Source organism: Mustela putorius, unplaced genomic scaffold (genome assembly GCF_011764305.1).
Source record: "Mustela putorius furo isolate JIRA1106 unplaced genomic scaffold, ASM1176430v1.1 tig00003834_pilon_pilon_pilon, whole genome shotgun sequence".
In the NCBI taxonomy this organism is placed as follows: Eukaryota; Metazoa; Chordata; class Mammalia; order Carnivora; family Mustelidae; genus Mustela; species Mustela putorius.
In genome coordinates this window covers 85,090,722-85,108,681 of record NW_025421987.1, presented here as the reverse complement: position 1 = coordinate 85,108,681, position 17,960 = coordinate 85,090,722, and the positions used below count along the sequence as shown (strand labels likewise).

Here is a 17,960-nt window from a genome sequence, read left to right as displayed (position 1 = left end):
CCTGCTTTCATGTTTTCCCATTTCCTGGAAGGAGAAATGTGGGAAGAAGTCAACCTGAGTGTGACCTGAGATATGTGGGGACTTCATATTGCCCTGAATGTGAATTTATTGACTACCCAGCATGTGCTGCGCTCTGTGCCCATCTCCTGCTCAGTGGCTTCCTCTAAGATCCGTGGGGGCCAGCCTCATGGTCACCATTCTGAGAGGGTCTCACTGTGCCTAGTGGAGCTGGGCAATGACATGTAGAAGCTCTTCAGGGCCCTGTCACCCGCCTCCCAACCACAGGTGACTCTGTGGTGATTCCTGTAACTATAGCCCAGCAATTTCTTCTTGTGCCTCGTCCATTACTCCCCATGCCAGCTAATTCATAAGGTACACCTCCAAACCAAGGAGAAACACATTGCAGGGGAAGAAAGAGTCGTCCTTTCCCCTCTCCACCCCCTCTCTGCAAGATCTTCCTGAGTGAGGTGGGGAAAGAGCTACATTCCTGTCACCAGAACCCAAACCACCCTGTTCATAGTGACTATATCTTGGTAGAAAGGAAAGGTTGGACACCATAAAGGGGTGGCATTGGAGAGCTGGCAAATGGAAGGATTTGGTAGATACCTAGGCAGGCAAGTGGAAGAGGGGGCTGTGTGTACTGATCAGTGAAATGGGTTTTTTGTCTGTTTCCAAGGAAGCCATACCATAGATCCTACAGAGAAAGAAAATGTTTAACCCAGCTATTTTAGATGCTTTCTAGTTCTGGAGAATGAGAGGGTTTCTGGATTTTGCCCAGAACAGCATTCCCATCTTTCCTTGTTCTTGCCCCGTCATACCTGGAAGCAGAAGGCTGACAGTGAGGCAGAGGAGGACTCCCCCCTCCAAAGGCCACCCCCCTTCCATCCTCCTCTTCTGGCCTCTTCTCTGGGGATTCACCAGGAGCCCCCAAACTGTTGAGCTTAAAGGAGCTCAGACCACACCTTGGTTCCTGGTTTTGAATAGTGTTCTTGACAGGTGACCCCTCCCTGGTGAGAGGCTGTGGCCAGAGGGATCACATCAGAGTGTCCTGCTTTGTCCCTGTGCTGGTATGTCTTCCGGGTGCCAGGCAGTGGGGAAGTTAGGCCAAGACCAGGGAGAAAATCACCTGTTTAGCAGCCTTGTCTAGATGAGTGATTTTAAATCTTGAGTTCCAAGTACCTTTCAGGGAAAATGGAGGATGTGGGAGATGGGTCAGGTAAAGCCACTGATAAAGGTCTCATCAGGTGCTTCTAGAACTAACTATGCCTCAGGGAAAGTGCATGGATCCCTCAGAAAGGGATGTGGTGGAGACACCTGCTAATTTCACAAGGCAAAAACTTGTAATTATTTTGTTGCAGACCTAAAAATGTATCTTTTTACTCACTTGTGGACATTAGGGATTATTGTCAGTAGTGAGTTAAAAATATTGAGAGAGCAGGCTTTTCTTTCATGACGTAAACCTAACCAATGGACCTCTGCCCTCACAGCTAGCACAGCCAGTACCGACCTGCCTCGTCCCTTGTTTGCACTACTGGGCCATCTTCATAAGGTTTCCTCTCTTTGGTTTTCCCTAGTCCAATGCTTTCTTCTTTTTTTAAAGAGTGTATTTATTCATTTGAGAAAGAGAGAGAACAAGGCAGGGGGAGAGGTGGAGAGAGAAGAAGCAGACCCCCCACTGAGCTGGGAGCCAGACTTGGGGCTTGATCCTGGGACCCTGGATCATGACCTAAGCCAAAGGCGGGTGCTTAACTGACTGAGTCACCCAGGCACCCCTGCCCAGTCTAGTTCTTCATTTTGCCATCCTCCTAACTCTCTTGCTTTCTTTCCCTATGTAATGTCTCTAAAGGCCTACAGCCCTGGGGCCACGTGGGAATGTGTGAGCAAAAAAAACCACTTGGTGAGCTTTTTTTTTTTTAAAGATTTTTTAAAAATTTATTTATTTGGCAGAGATCACAAGTAGGCAGAGAGAGGGGGGGAAGCAGGCTCCCTGCTGAGCAGAGAGCCCAATGTGGGACTCGATCCCAGGACCCTGAGATCATGACCTGAGCCGAAGGCAGTGGCTTAACCCACTGAGCCACCCAGGCGCCCCACTTGGTGAGCTTTTTGAAGATAACTGCACGCCCCGCCTCCCCGACCCCTATGGAGGGGTGTATGTGTATTTAAAATCTCCCCAGATGGTTGTGATTCACACTTCATTGAAAACTTTTGGGCTGGCCTGTGTTACCATTACCACAAGCAGGATACTGATACTGATAGATAGTCAAGATAGAGAACTTTAACACCAGGATCGCTATGTTCTCCTTTTATAGCTACAACCACCTCCCTCCCTCCCTAAGCTCCTGCTGTCTGGCAGCCATTCATTTGTTCTCTGTTTCTATAATTGTGTTGTCTCAAGAATGTTATATTATAGATCAAATAGCACTGTATAAACTTTTTGAGACTGGCTTTTTTTCTCTCGTTATTTCTCGGGAGACCCATCCAGACGGCTGTGTGTATCAGGATGCATTCCTTTTTATTGCTGACTAGTATTCCGAGGTAGGAATGTACCCCAGTTTGTTCAACCACTTATCTGTTAAAGGATTTCTGAGGTTTTTAAAATTTTTTAAATTTTGTTGAGGGACTTCTGAGTTTTAAGGGAGAACACTTATTTCCTCTACTTTCCTCACAACACTTGGAAAAAAAAAAAGATTTATTTATTTATTTGAGGGGGGAGGGGCAAAGGGAGGGGGAAGGGACTTTCAGGCTGAGTCCCCATTGAGCATGGAGCCTGATACAGGGCTCCAACCCAGGACCCTGAGATCATGACCTGATCCGAAATCAGGGGTCGGATGCTTAACCGACTGAGCCACCCAGGTCCTCCCACAACACTTCTGATACCAAATTGTGGGTTTTCCCCCTCACACTAAGTATTTCTGAACTACCCCTTCTGGCATACCCCTTAGGTTAAGGGCTCAATTCCACAACACTGAACCCCACTTCAGGGGCCAATTGTAAGTCAGGGCCTCCTATACTTCTGACCAACTGAAAGTAAATTGGGGATCCTCACAACACCCTCCTCAGATTCAGATTTTTGCAATAACAGCTCACAGAACTCATGGAAACATTTACTTCTGTTTACTGGCTGAAAAGTTTATATTAAAGTATACAAATGAACAGCCAGGTGAAAAGGTACGCAGGGTGAGATCTGGAAGGGTTCTGAAGGCAGGAGCTTCTTCTGTCTCTGTAGAGTTCTGGCATGTAGGTGGATGTGTCACCAACCTGGAAGGTCTCCAGACTACATAGTTTAAGGATTTTTTGTGGAGGCCTCATCACATAATAATGTAATCATTTATCAATTATGATCAATTTGAACTCAATCTCTAGCCCCTCTCCCCTCCCTAGAGGATGGGGATTGGGGCAGAGAGTTCCAAGCTTCCTGTCATGCCTTGGTCTTTCTGGTGATCAGTTCCCATCCTGAAGTTATCCAGGAGCCTACCAAGAGTCACCTCATTAGAACAAAAGATGCTCTCATTACCTAGGAAATTCCAAGGGATTTATGTCAGGAACTGGGAGCAAAGACCAAATATACATTTTTTCACAGAGTTGTTTATAGTTTTTGTCTTACATATAAAGCTGTTATAAACGTCTGTCTACAGGTTTTTGTGTGAACACAAGTTTTCTGGAAATTATACTCAAAAGTGCTAGATTATATGGTATTTGCATGTACTGTTTTTAAAGAAACTGCAGCACTCTTCCAGAGTGGCAGTACCATTTAATATTCCCACCCACAATGTATGAATGATCCAGTTTCTCTGCGTTTTTTAGGGTTTAGAACTTTGGGTAAGGAAGGAGTTCTGAAAATAGGACCCTAAAATTACAAACATAAAGGAAATGATTGATAAATTCAGCATTAAAAAAAATTTTAACTGGGGCACCTGGGTGGCTCAGTGGGTTAAGCCTCTGCCTTCGGCTCAGGTCATGATCCCGGGGTCCTGGGATCAAGCCCCAAGACGGGCTCTCTGCTCAGCAGGGAGCCTGTGCCTTCCTCTCTCTCTCTGCTTTCCTCTCTCTCTGCCTGCCTCTCAGTCTACTTGTGATCTCTCTCTGTCAAATAAATAAATAAAATTTTTTAAAAATTTAGCTTATTTTCATTAAAGGACAGTAAATGTGGGGCATCTGGGTGGTTCAGTTGGTTAAATGTCTGCCTTCGGCTCAGGTCATGATCCGCGAGTCCCGGAATTGAGTTCTGCCCGCATTGGACTCCCTGCTCGGCGGGGAGTCTGCTTCTCCCTTGGTCCTTCACTCTAATCGTGTTCTCTCTCACTCTCTCTTTCTCAAATAAATAAGTGAAATCTTTTTTAAAAGGACACTAAATGTGAAAAGTCAAATCATAAACTGGGAAAATACCTTTGCAACACGTAACTGACAAAAGAATAGTAGAAAATATGTAAAACATGCCTATAAATGAGTAACAGTGACAAAAAACCCTATCAGAAAAATGAACTGAATAAATGAACAGAAAACACAAACAGCCAATAAGCAACAAAAAGATATTCGCATAAATACAGGGAACAAACTGCTGGTCGCCAAAGGTGGGGAGGTTTGGGCAAAATGGGTGAAGGGGAGAGGGAGGTTCAGGCTTCCAGGTATGGGATGACTAAGTCATGGGGATGAAAGGCACAGCCTAGGGAATACAGTCAATGGTACTTCATAGTGTTGTATGGTCACAGTGGTGAGCATAGCATAGCGTATAGATTTGTCAAGTCACTATGTTGTACAGGCAGAACTAATGTAATATTGTGTGTCCCCTATACTTGAGTTAGAAAAAAAAAAAAGGAAACACTGAGATGTGAAAAGGTTGTGAGGATACCCCTGGATGCTGCTAATGAAAAGAGAGTGGGAAGCTAGTAGAAACAACTCAAGAAGTTAGAAACATGATCAAACATTTGAGGACAGTAATATATCCAGGGCCAGTGGGCTGGGTTTTGTCTTTTTTTTTTTAATTTAACTTGAGAGAGAGAAAGCACACAAATAGGGAAGAGGGACAGAGGGAGAGAGAAGCAGAATCCTTGCTGAACAGGGAGCCTGATGCAGGGTTCAATCTCAGGATCGGAGGATCATGACCTGAGCTGAAGGCAGATGCTTAACTGACTAAGCCACCCCGGCTTCCCAGGGGTCTGGTTTTTACAGTCCATAAAGTTCCAAAGCACATTCTTTTTTTTTTTTTTTAAGATTTTATTTATTTTGGGCGCCTGGGTGGCTCAGTGGGTTGAGCCGCTGCCTTCGGCTCAGGTCATGATCTCAGGGTCCTGGGATCGAGTCCCGCATCGGGCTCTCTGCTCAGCAGGGAGCCTGCTTCCTCCTCTCTCTCTGCCTGCCTCTCTGCCTACTTGTGATCTCTCTCTGTCAAATAAATAAATAAAATCTTTAAAAAAAAAAAAAAAAAAGATTTTATTTATTTATTTGACAGAGAGAGATCACAAGTAGGCAGAGAGGCAGGCAGAGAGAGAGAGGAGGAAGCAGGCTCCCTGCCGAGCAGAGAGCCTGATGCGGGACTCGATCCCAGGACCCTGAGATCATGGCCCGAGCCGAAGGCAGCGGCTTAACCCACTGAGCCACCCAGGCGCCCCCCAAAACACATTCTTAACAGAGGTTTATAATAGAAACTGGAGGGAAAGAAAATAAAGTTATTATCACAAGGGCTACTATTTATATATATCTTTTAAATGGGAGAAGGATGGCAGGAACCAGAAGCACCCGCTCCGAAGCTGTGAAATACTCCTATTGTTCCTGATGACATGTCTAAGCTAGTACTGCCTTAAAATGTTTTGCTTTGTTTTTAGGTCATATTTCAGACCACAAGGCTCACCTCAACCCTAACATATGAACAGGATGTTCTTTTGCAAAGGATATTGTCAGTTATAATGGTCTTGACACAGAAAACCCAAAGCCACCTGTCAATAGGTGGAAAAAAAATTAGAAAATGACATCTAGAGAAATATAAATGTGGAGATGGGAAAGGGAAAAGAAATGATGCAAAAGTGATGTTAAGAAATTTGAAATTCCTGAAAGATGTGGTAAACACTCTTCACTGTATGCTATTGGCAAAAGTCAAGGACAGGTTTCTGCATGAGAAATATGTTCTGAGTAATGGAAAGAAACACATGAGAATGTGCAAGCAAAAATGCCTGTTGGTATATAATTAACATCTTTAAGAACTCAAAGGCAAAGTTGAATTATAAAAATGGGTTGCTAATTTTCCATATGAGACATGGAAAAATAAAATAAAATATACCAGGATGGGCTAAAGGGATTTTAACTAGGGAGAGTAAAATACGGATTCTTGGTTGGCTGGCATTAATGCATACATTTAATCACTCAGTGAGTCTGTATTAAGGACCCATGGTATATCAGGATTATTACCATATACTGAGTTATAAAAATGAATGAGACATTGTACCTGATCTACACGAAGATCTATACTCTCTTAGTGGAGACAGAAATATAAATAAATCTCTGAAATGTATTCACCTAATTGAAGTATAATTCAGAAATTTGTCTTTGGTCTTCTTTTTCTTCCCTTTTCAGTTCCTGAGGGCCAGCTGTTAGAATCCTTCCCAAGATCATATCTGCCCAGGAAGGTGTAAAGTATTATTGATTAGGAACACTTTAAAAACTAGGGGGTTTTTGATAGTAAACATAATACATGTTCATTGAAAACAACTAAGAAAACACAGGTGAAGATATAAAAGAAAAGGGTAATCATTTCTCATCCCATTATCCAGGACAAAGTTTGCTTATGTTCTGGTCTCTAGCCATCTGCACTTTTTTCTCTGCACTTCTCTCAAGCCCTGTTTTTCTTTAATTTCTTTCTTTCTTTCTTTTTTTTCAAACAGAACTTAACATATAAAAACTGTTTTGTAACTTGTTTTTTCCACTTTATATGTCAGGGACCTGTTGTTTCCATGGTATTAACTTTGATCTATAGTCTTACTTTAAATGGCTACAAATCATCTAATTGTATGGCTATGTGATGATTTGTTTAACTTGAGCCCTTTAATTGAGGTCCTTAACCAGCCTTCCTAGGCCTCCTCTAAGCATGTATATCAGATTTTATTTATTTATTTGAGCAAGAAAGTGAGTGAGCGCAAGTGGGGGGCGGGGCAGAGACAGAGGGAGAAAGAGAATCTCAAGCAGACTCTGCTGAGTGTGAAGCCCCAAGCAGGGCTTAATCTCATGACCCTGAGATCATGATCTGAGTGGAAGTCAAGAGTCAGACGCTTAACCAACTGAGCCACACAGGTGCCCCCAAGCATATATTCAGAAGGCCCTCCCTGTTTGATTTTGTGAACTCTGGAGGTGGGGAGAGATACAATATATCACTTATTTCAAAGAACAGTTTCAGGAATGAGAGAGGTAAAGGCAAGTGAAATGAAAGTGGTTGATGAAAGAAGCATTTTGCAATTATAAATATTTTACAGTGATTTCTTACAAATGAGACTTGACCTTTTCATTTTTTAAAATCTGTAAATGTGTCTGAAAGACTTCAAATCACATTAGATTACAGTTGTTTAGAGTGAGCTATCAGAGTGTCTGCAAGAAGACTCTCGCTCCAGTGTTTGTAGACCTACCCTAAATGTACTGAGGAGCCAGTACCTCCTGAAGAAACCTCCTGATTCTTGGGACAATCAATCAAGGAGAGACTCTGCTGACCCCGACCTCCATTTTTAACAGTCAGAAGTTAGGTGTGGCTAAGGAATACTGAAAGTGTTTAGGAATGAGAACCATGGCATATGAGAAATCAGGAATTTGTTTGGGGCAGTTCTGAACCTGCTCCTTAGGGTTGGAGTTTGGGGAGTATAAATGGGGAATATAAATGGGGATAAGTGGCTAAGATCAGAAAAGGGGCCCAGGTCTGGCTGGCTCTAACACCAAGAGAAACTGCAGCTGTGGTCTGCAGGGAGAAGTGGATGTGGATATCTGCTTAGGTGTTCCAGAGGACGATGACCGTGACCACGGAGGTGGCCATGAAGAGCAGGTAGAGGCGGAAGAGCAGGGTGTCCATCATGTGGCTGAACTGCACCCACAGGTTGACCAAGGGCTGTCTCTGAGCCTCTTGTTCCTCCTGGATCCTTGACTCGGGGCTCCCAGTTAACTCTGCTTCTCTGGGACCTGCCAGAGACAGGGACCCCACCAACTCCACGGGCTCCTTCATGCCTATAGAGAAACAGAGACTCGGCCATGGGCCATGAAGTGCACCTGGGGAGGGAGGGGGCCAGGGAAGAAGGCAAAGCAGGGAGTGGAGGTGTGGGAAGAGGAGGTGGGGGCAGTGCTGACTCCCCTTACCAGGCAGGTGGTTGGGGGTGGGGCCCAGGCCCTTATTTCCCTTCTGGGGCACAGAGGGGTAGCATTTCCTTGGGCTGGCCCAGTAGAGAAGCAGAGAGTGGAGCCACTGAGGCATGGGTGGGGGCTGGGTGGTGGCCAGGTGCAGCAGGTAGGTGATGAAGATGGTCTCTAGCAGGCTGACCACCATTAGGGACAGACACAGGGCAAAGTACACACCTGAGGGAAAAACAGATTATAAGTAAATGAGGACAGATTCATCTCTACACTTTTCTTAAGACTTTCTCCAAATCCAGTCTGTCCTGGCAACCCCTTCCCTCCTTAAGTGGAGAGGGAGCTGGTTCCCCTCCCTATGCCCTGCTGCGTTTGCTTTCCTGGAAAGTGGAAAGGACCATACTGATGAGGGGGGTGCCACTGGCTGGGAGCAAGTCATTCATCATGAGCAGGAAGACGTTGTAGCCCAGCAGAAGTGTCATCTTGAATGGGGCACGATTCTCGCTTTCTGCCGGCAGATAGAAGCTGAGGGCGTCGATAACAACCAGAAAGCCACTGGGCACCAGGAGGTTTATGACATAGAGGCTGGGCCTGCGCCTGATGGCCACCTGCGGGGGAGGAGAGATTGTGGAGATGTCAGAGGGTGTATATATATATATATTTTTTTTTTTAAAGATTTTGTTTATTTGACAGAGAGAGAGAGCACAGACAAGTGGGGGAGAGGGGAGAAGTAGGATCTCCATTGAGCAGGGAGCCCAATGTGGAGCTTGATCCCAGGACCCTGGGATCATGACCTGAGCTGAAGGCAGAGGCTTAACCCACTGAGCCACCCAGGTGCCCAGAGGGCTCTTGTATATTTGACTGTAATCCTTGCTGATGTGCTGTTAGGCTGGCTTGGGATGATGGCTTTAGGTAACACATGCATTTAATTGTGCCCTATAGAAGTGCCCTGCTTTGTTGTCTAATTTTCAGCGGTAAATGTGTCCAACCTGCTGGCAACAAAACAACTATAGACTTTCAGGGGCAAAGAGGGCCCTTTGGACCATCACAGAGGTGGCTGCTCCATTCTTAACAGTAGAGCTTGTAAGTGCCCAGCTGCACCTCCTCTCTGCAGGGTGGAGGACGGGAGAAAGAGGTGAGGAAAGGGGAGACTGTGGTGATCTTTCCTCAGGGCAGTTAGGATAGAGGGTGGAGTGGAGAGCAGGTGCTTAACCCCCTGGAAATTCTTTTTACATCCCAAAGTGCCTTAGATCAAGAAGAAAATCATGGAGGAACTGGGACCAGAGGTCAAACAGGGGACCCTTGAACTTACATAGAACGTGATTTGGTCATATAGGTTGCTGCCGACCAACATCTTTGGGGTGGCCTTGTTGATGCCCAGGAGCTCCCACTCTCCCTGGGTCTGGATGAGGTTACGAGATGTATCTGTTATCTCCCAAACCTCCTTGTCCATGCCCAGTAGCATGCTGTCCACTGTAAGGGAAGCCGGGGGCAACTCAGTCCAGAAGTGTTCCCCAGTTTCCTGCCCCCAAATTAAATTCCTCCCCCACTGAGATTCTTGAGCAAAATTTCCTCTCTGTTTCTTTAAGATAAGTCATCCAGGTTTTCTCAAAAGTGGGTTATAGGACAGTAATTCATGTGTATGCAGGCTGCGGCTTGATTTTTTTTTTTTTTTAGTTGGAAGCAAGACTGAGTTGTTGTTATGTTATGGGAATATTGGATATGACTCAAATGTGATTCAAGAACTTTTGCAATCATTCCCATTTTCCTTCTCTATCCCCTAGTTGTATGATGTTGTTTTAGTGGAATTGAACTTGAAGAGCTCAACCTTTTTATAATTACATGCATGCCCATTAGAATGGTTAATATAGGGGCACCTGGGTGGCTCAGTGGGTTAAGCCTCTGCTTTCAGCCTAGGTCATGATCCGAAGGTCCTGGGATAGAGCCCTGAATCGAGCTCTCTGCTCACCAGGGGGCCTGCTTCCCCCTCCCCCTCTGCCTACTTCTCTGCCTACTTGTGATCTCTCTCTCTCTCTCTGTCAAGTAAATAAATAAAAATCTTAAAAAAAGAGAGAATGATTAATATATCTAAATCTACCACATGAAACCTGGTGGCATTCAGTGTTTACTGGTTTAAGCATGTTAGCTATCAAAATTAAAAGTCTTCAGCTAAAAAACGTAGAGCAGGAGCTTTACAGCAGCTCAGGGTCAGATGGGCCACATTTGGCACAAGGGCCATCCAAGATCTCAAGCAGTAATTCTTTCTTTTTTTTTTTAATAGAGTCTTGATTTTTTAAATTAATTTTTTAAAGATTTTATTTATTTGACAGAGATCACAAGTAGGCAGAGAGGCAGGCAGAAAGGCAGGCAGAGAGAGTGGGGGAAGCAGGCTCCCTGCTGAGCAGAGAGCCCGATGCGGGGCTCGATCCCAGGACCCTGATATCATGACCTGAGCCGAAGGCAGAGGCTTTAACCCCCTGAGCCACCCAGGCGCTGCCCCCCTTTTTTTTAGTTTATTTATTTATTTATTTATTTTAGTAATCACTACACCCACCATGGGGCTCGAACTTACAACCTGGAGATCAAGAGTTGCATGCACTTCTGACTGAGCCAGCTAGGTGCCCCTGTAGTTCTCTCTCTCTTTCTTTTTAAGAAATTTTATTTATTTCTTAGAGAGAGAGAGAGGACATGAGGGAGGGTGAGGGGGAAGAGCAGAGGGAGAGGGAGAAAAGAGACTCCTTGCTGAGCGCAGAGCCTGATGTGGGTCTAGATTCCAGCACCCTGAGATCATGACCTGAGCCAAAGTCAGACTCTCAACCAACTGAGCCAGGCATCCCTCTCTAGTTCTTTTTTTTTTTTAATAAACTTTTTTGAGGAGTTAAAGCAGTAATTCTTAACCCTGCCTGCACATTAGCACCACCAACATGTAAAAATATCAGCACCTGGGCCCCTCCTGGAAGAACTACATTGGAATCTCTGGGGTGAGTCATGGTTGTTTGTATTTTTAAAAAAGCTTGAGTGGGCAGCCAGGGTTGAGAAACACTGATCTAAAACCTTCCCTGACCATATACCTATATCAATAAATATCTTCCCCGCATCTTGAATAACTAGCAAAACATGTCTTGCCCACCTGTGTAGAGGAAGGAACTGAAGGTGAGCGTGCAGTTCTGTTGGTCGAAAGGAAAGTAGAAGATGTCCAGGTTACAGATGCTGGTCACCCGCACTGGCCTGTCGTACTTCATTCGACCTTCACTGTTGACAAAGGCGGTGAGACCTGGTGGTGCTCGATCCACATCCATGCTGCTCAGGAGAGGGAGGGAGTGGGTGTTGTGGGGCCTTCATTGGCTTTTGTTTCCCTCCCTTCCCATGTCTTCCTTTACTGTGCTCCCCTTTTGGACTCTTTCTCTCCTGTCGCTCTATCTTGTCCCTTGTACGCCTCATGGGGTCCTGTGGCGGTTAGTTAATTGAGGCTGTGCCCCTGTCTGAGTCTTCTGATGTTCCTGTGCCTTGCACTGACCCGAGGCTGTTCTTTGCAGACGGGCTTCATGCTCGCTTTCCCCAGCCCCCATACGCACGATTCCAAGATGAAGATGTCTGGGATCCACAGGTTTTCAGCTGAGACAGTGAGTCTTTTGAGGCTGACGCACTCTTCCGGGTTCCAACTGATTAAAAGATTGTCCCACATCTGTAGCCAGGGCAGTGGGAAACAGAGATGAACAATGTGGAGCTTATTCAGTCAGCTCCTCCTGCCCCTCCCCTTATTCTTCTTCCCACACTCATGTCCCTAACGATCACAGCCTGTCTCTCCCTTCTTTACCTAGCCATGTGTTATTGGTAAAGTACCCTGTAATGGCTTTGTTTTCTTTCCAGGAAGAGCAGAAGTATATCCTAAAACCCTTTGGTCCCAGGAGCACACCAATATATTGGCCTTCAAACCATTTGGCCATTGTCTTAGATCATCATTTCTACCTTTGTAAGCTCCCCCAGGAAAGTGCATGTGCCCAAGGCCAGTCCAGTTCTAGATGGAGTGATTTGGTCCCCTAAAGATTATAGATTTAGTAGAGGTTGGGACTAGGAAACCCCTACATTGCTCCTCAAATTTATACTACAAATGGAAGTGAGATGGGGATAATTGCATCTGCCTTACCAAATTCATCCACAGGAATGATGTCAGAAGCTGGAGCTGTGCATTCTGGTAAAGAAATTCCCATCCAGGATTATTAGTACAAAAATACTTTGCCCATGCCTATTTCATATTCCTACCAATGTTTACTAACTTATTGGGTCAGACATATTTCTAGGTGCTCAACTGTCTATCTTGCTTGTCTTCCCTTGTATCTAGGGACAATTCAGGTTTTAACTGACATAGACACTTCTTCCTGGAACATTCCAGAAAGGATAGACTCTAGAAGGAATCCTTCCTGAAAAAGTACCACTACAGCATTCTTCTTTATGTCTCCCCATCCCATAGGAAAATCCTCTAATTTGTGCAGAATCCATTTAGAGGATCTGTTGTTCACCACTGAATCAGAACAATGTTGTGTTGACAAGACAGAGAGGATCCTCATTCCCTATTAGAAAAATGGAAGGTGGGGACCACGTCTCACCACTTCCAGGATGGCAGACAGGGTGAAGGAGATGTTGACTTGAGTGGGAATGCTGTTGTTGACGACTGGACGGAAGGCCTTTCTGTCAAACACTGCTTGGAAGGCAGCAGGATCCACCCCATACTGGTCAAAGCCAGAGCAATTGATGGTGAAAGCTTCGCCTCCTCCTGTAGTGAGCAGAGACCCTATAAGAGAGGGCCTCTATGGCCAGGGCTGAAGCCTCTCTGCAGAGAGAAAACAGGTGACATACTGGGAGGGTGATGAGCTCTCCTTCCTGGGCCAAGATTCACCAAGGCCAAAGCCCTTCCTGCCGGGCCAGAGAGGACAGGCTGACCTGGTAGGCAAATGGTGGAAGTAGATGTGGTGACCTTGGCCAGTGCTCTATTCTCATTCCTATTGTTTCGCCATCATGCAAAACCTGTCCAAATCTATATGCAAACTTGGTCTTGGTACAATGGCACCCGCTTCAACAAGTCCTCAAGTGCACCCATCACAGGCTTCTTGGGTCTATGTAGGAGCACCTCTCAGCACTGCCTTAAAACTTGTCATCCAGGTCACTTAGAAATCTGCTATGGTGTATTTCTATTCCTCATTCTCAGGGACTTCCATTTACTGAAGACGAAAACTGGCTTATCAAGAAAATAAGGGAAGTAAACAATTGTACTTTCTAGGTGGAGATGGGTAACAGGTAGTAGGCACTCTGAATTGGTGTGTACCTCAGTGCCATGCATTTATTTTTCCCTTCTCAGATGTAGTGACTTAAGATGTCTTGGGGCTTATTTCCAGAATTGGGATAATTAGATGATATCACTGAGGTTATACCAGATGCCAATCATATAGAGTGAGACCTGTGCATATGTTATGTTGTCTCTTGGCTATGATCAGAGGTCATCTTGGTAGTACCTGGGCAGAATCTTTCCCCATTTCCAGCACTGGGTGATCTTTTGCTCTGCTTGCTCCTCTACAACTCCATCTTTTTCCATAATATTCAAGGCATATACCCAGACTAGGAACAAATATTCCCTCATGGAAGCAAAGCATCTACTCCTACCTCAGATTGATTCCTACCCTCCCTCAGTGTTCTACACTTACTCTTTCATGACACGTTTAAAATCTGTGGCTACTCTTCTCACAGATACCATACCAACGGAAGAGGATAGGGAGAATGAGATGAGGGTGTGCTGGGAGGGACACTGGAAGTGAAGGAAAAGGTGGAATTGGCAAGGTGGTGAAGTGGGACAGTTTGGCAGATTCCTGTATGGACAGGAATAGAGAAGGCTATATGTCCTGATCAACAGATTGTCTTTCCATCCATCACACACACACCCCCACACACATCGAGACAAAGATATTAGGGAAAAAACTTAATATGTGAATTCTGAATGTCCTCCAAGCGCTGCAGGAAAGTTCCTAGATGTCGTTAAGAACCATATTCTGGTCTTCCCTGTTCTTGCCCCATCTTACCTGGAAGCAGAAGGCTGACAGTGAGGCAGAGGAGGACTCCCCCCTCCAAAGGCCACCCCCCTTCCATCCTCCTCTTCTGGCCTCTTCTCTGGGGATTCACCAGGAGCCCCCAAACTGTTGAGCTTAAAGGAGCTCAGACCACACCTTGGTTCCTGGTTTTGAATAGTGCTCTTGACAGGTGACCCCTCCCTGGTGAGAGGCTGTGGCCAGGGAGATCACATCAGAGTGTCCTGCTTTGCCCCTGTGCTGGTATGCCTTCCGGGTGCCAGGCAGTGGGGAAGTTGGGCCAAGACTAAGGGAGAAGCGCCTGTTTGGCAACAGTTTGCTGAGATCAGTAATAAAATAACTTGCCTTAATGAGAGGGTGAGGCCTGGGGAAGTAAGAATTAAGTTCTTTTAAGATCAGGGAACCTGCAGATTTGGAAAGGTAGCAATATTTAGTGATTTGGTTATGTGTTCATTAGGGATAATTGCAAATACCAAATTTTTTTTTTAAAAGATTATTTATTTATTTATTTATTTGACAGACCAATCACAAGTAGGCAGAGAGGCAGGCAGAGAGAGGAGGAAGCAGGCTCCAGTGAGCAGAGAGCCCGATGTGGGGCTCGATCCCAGGACCCTGAGATCATGACCTGAGCCGAAGGCAGAGGCTTAACCCACTGAGCCACCCAGGCGTCCCACAAATACCAGATTTTAAAGCATAATTCCTGCCTTCATCATCTATTGTCTATATTTTTCCAACAGCCCCTAACAAGATTTTCTCCTTTCAATCCCACTGCCTTTCCAATTCATTTTCCCTAAACCAAATTTTCTATACATTTTTTACCTTATGCATTTATTACACGATAATATAAGTCATAAAATTAAGGTAGCAGAACCATTTTTAATGTCTTTGTGTTATCAGTTGTGTGATGCATTATCATAAACTAGTAAACTCAGATAACATCAATCTTAATGGCAATGGTATCAACATTATATCTTAGGTGCCATCTCTACAGAAAACACAATTGGACCAAATGAGTGAGTTGGAGCATTGTTCTGTTAAATATCTTAGTTACATTTCCAGAAAGACACTTGGAAATTTTTTTCTTGCAGAAAGGGGGAAGGATCAGACCTAGGATACGAAAGAAACTTTGTTCAGAATGGAAGATTATGGGACGCCTGGGTGGCTCAGTAGGTTAAGCCTCTGCCTTCGGCTCAGGTCATGATCTCAGGGTCCTGGGATCGAGTCCCACACTGGGCTCTCTGCACAGTGGGGAGCCTGCTTCCTCCTCTCTCTCTCTGCCTGCCTCTCTGCCTACTTGTGATGTGTCAAATAAATTAATAAAAATCTTTAAAAAAAAAGAAAGAAAAAGAATGGAAGATTATGACAGCCCTGAACAGAAAGAGCTGAGGATGGCAGGAATGACTGAGGGGCCTGAAGAAGGAAAGCATAGGAGAGACATATTTTCTGTCTAAGGTTTGAAATACCTGCAGTGCCTCAGCCCCACCCGCTCTGTGAGGCATTTCTTCCCTGTTTTGGAAACTTGGCCAGAGGACTGGGCCATCATGCCACATAGGACCAAAGTACTACTGTGTCTATATCCACAGGGATACACCTGGGGGGTACTGGTCTCCTGGATCAGGTAAGAGTGAAGGACTCCCAAGGACACTTGAGTTCCACAGATAGGCTGGCTACCCAACCTTAGGTCTAGGACAGGAGGGTTAAATTCAAGCCCTGATGAAAGGCAGCTGACGACTGTTGATGTATATCTGCCTTTATCAAGGCTGGCTGAAAAACTGGACCCAAGTCTATAGGCTAGACTCAAAAGTAGATCTGGCTGCCAGGAAATGCATATGATGGAGGCAGGAGTAAGGCCTCTCCTCTCCTGCTCTGTAACCTCATGAGAAGCAGGAGGCACATCTTGTTCTCCTACCCATTGTGCCCCCCACCCCAGTGGGTGGCATATAGCAATTAGCAGTCAATAAATGGTAGTTAAATACCGGTTCCATCAGGTCACTATGGATGGGGAGAAACACACGGGCACTTTGGGCAGATGTAGGAAACGTGGTAGGGAACCTCATGGGAGTCCTGAGGCCACATCAGAGAAGTTGCTTGCTATTCCATGGTGTGGCTAAGGTGTGGGCCTCCATCTTGGGTGTTGCTTGGTAGAGATGGGGGTTGGCAGATGTACATCAGGTGAGATACAGAGGCCTAGAGCCAGGGCCCAGCCTTTTATTTCTGACTGCCTCCCGTCTAAATTTCCAATAAAGGCCTAACCAGAGCTGCCATTAATTGAGTTTGTGCTGTGTGCCCTGCGATGTGGTAGGCATGTTACGGTATTCTTATCCTCCCAAATGCTTGGAGCGGTCAGTGGTATTACTCCCATTTCACAGATGAAGAAAATGGAGGTAAAGAAGCCAAAAATATCGTGCTCAGTGTCTATCCAGGTAGAAGTGGGTAGAATGCAGATTCAAACCCAAGTCTGAAAAAAAAAAAAAACAAAAAAAAAACCCAAGTCTGATTCCATTGTTCTTTCCTTGCTCTTTTTATTATGCCATAGCTGGGAAGTCTTTTGGACTGGATTATAGGCCCCTAGTTTCCCACCAGTGAAATTCCTAGGCCTAGACAATGCTTGGATTCAAAGGTAAACAGTGGGGAAGCTGTAGTTTTGCAAGTCACAGACACCAGTAACTTTCTCCTTAGCTCATTCCAAGTGGGTTCACAATGCATGATCCCACTTATCTGGGACCCTGGTGGATCAGGTTTGAAAAGATAGTATAACCTGGCAAGGGCAGAGTGAGACGATGGAAGGGGGAAACAAGAACCATTTGCAGCTCTAATAGATGGCAGTCACCCACAGAGGCCACTGGCCAGGGGTAAGGATCCAGGAGCAGAAAGGCAGCTGGAACATCCAAACTGCTGTGGGTCACTAGCTGGGGTCAAGCTGGCTATGGTGTCTGGAGCAGGAGAGAAGGAAACTCTTGGGACTCTGAAACATACCTGGAAAAAGAGTCCCATGGACAAGTACTCATCTGAGCTGCCGTTTTGACAGGCCCAGGCTCTGACCCCAGGCTTTCTTGAAGTATGACAACCCCACACTTATCACTTCACTTTTCTTGCCTAAAAAATGAGGGGGCTGAACTAGAAAGTCAGTAATTCTTTATGTCTGTAGCCTCCCACCTAGAAGTCGATTTTGCACACTAAGTCTCAGTCTGCATGATAAATGGATGCTCTCTTGTGCATCACATTTGGCTTTCTAGTTTCTGTAAGCTCGTAAATGATTTTTTAATGCATATTTAAAAAATAATTTAATCTGCATCATTAGCTCCACTTCACAAATGAAATTTAAACTTATGGGGTGAGTCCTCTTGTACAAGTTTTTACCCAACAAATAATGTGGTCAGATTAGAACCCAAGGTTGCCAGATTCCAACGTCTCCCTATTATACTATTCACCCCCAACCCCTGCCCCCGACATTTATAAGAACCAGTGCTAATGAATGACCAAATAGGAGAGGTTATCGAAGGGAGGGGCAGAACCTGGAGGAGAGATGGACTCCCGAGTGGTCCAGTCAGTTAAGTGTCTGCCTTC

General features: G+C 45.3%; 1 protein-coding gene across 1 annotated transcript; it reads right to left on the bottom strand.

Moving 5' to 3' along the window:
* Positions 1–7,232: 7,232 nt before the first annotated feature.
* On the bottom strand, positions 7,233–14,662 carry LOC101671890 (5-hydroxytryptamine receptor 3C). Its single transcript, XM_004745113.3, has 9 exons — positions 14,388–14,662; positions 12,924–13,090; positions 12,464–12,508; positions 11,892–12,001; positions 11,447–11,616; positions 9,629–9,789; positions 8,720–8,924; positions 8,326–8,541; positions 7,233–8,196 (listed from the first exon to the last, which is right to left on the bottom strand). The coding sequence occupies exons 1-9, from the start codon at positions 14,452–14,454 to the stop codon at positions 7,964–7,966; spliced, it is 1,374 nt and encodes a 457-aa protein (XP_004745170.2). The 5' UTR covers positions 14,455–14,662; the 3' UTR covers positions 7,233–7,963.
* Positions 14,663–17,960: the final 3,298 nt, after the last annotated feature.

What these genes read in the sequence shown, in the direction of transcription:
- LOC101671890 (XM_004745113.3), bottom strand. Translation starts at nt 14,454, where the DNA reads ATGGAAGGGGGGTGGCCTTTGGAGGGGGGAGTCCTCCTCTGCCTCACT. An exon ending in TGTCTGCCATCCTGGAAGTG is followed by an intron (nt 12,509 to 12,923) that starts GTGAGACGTGGT and finishes TTTCTTTACCAG; the next exon opens with AATGCACAGCTCCAGCTTCT. An exon ending in CAGTTCCTTCCTCTACACAG is followed by an intron (nt 9,790 to 11,446) that starts GTGGGCAAGACA and finishes CTTCCCTTACAG; the next exon opens with TGGACAGCATGCTACTGGGC.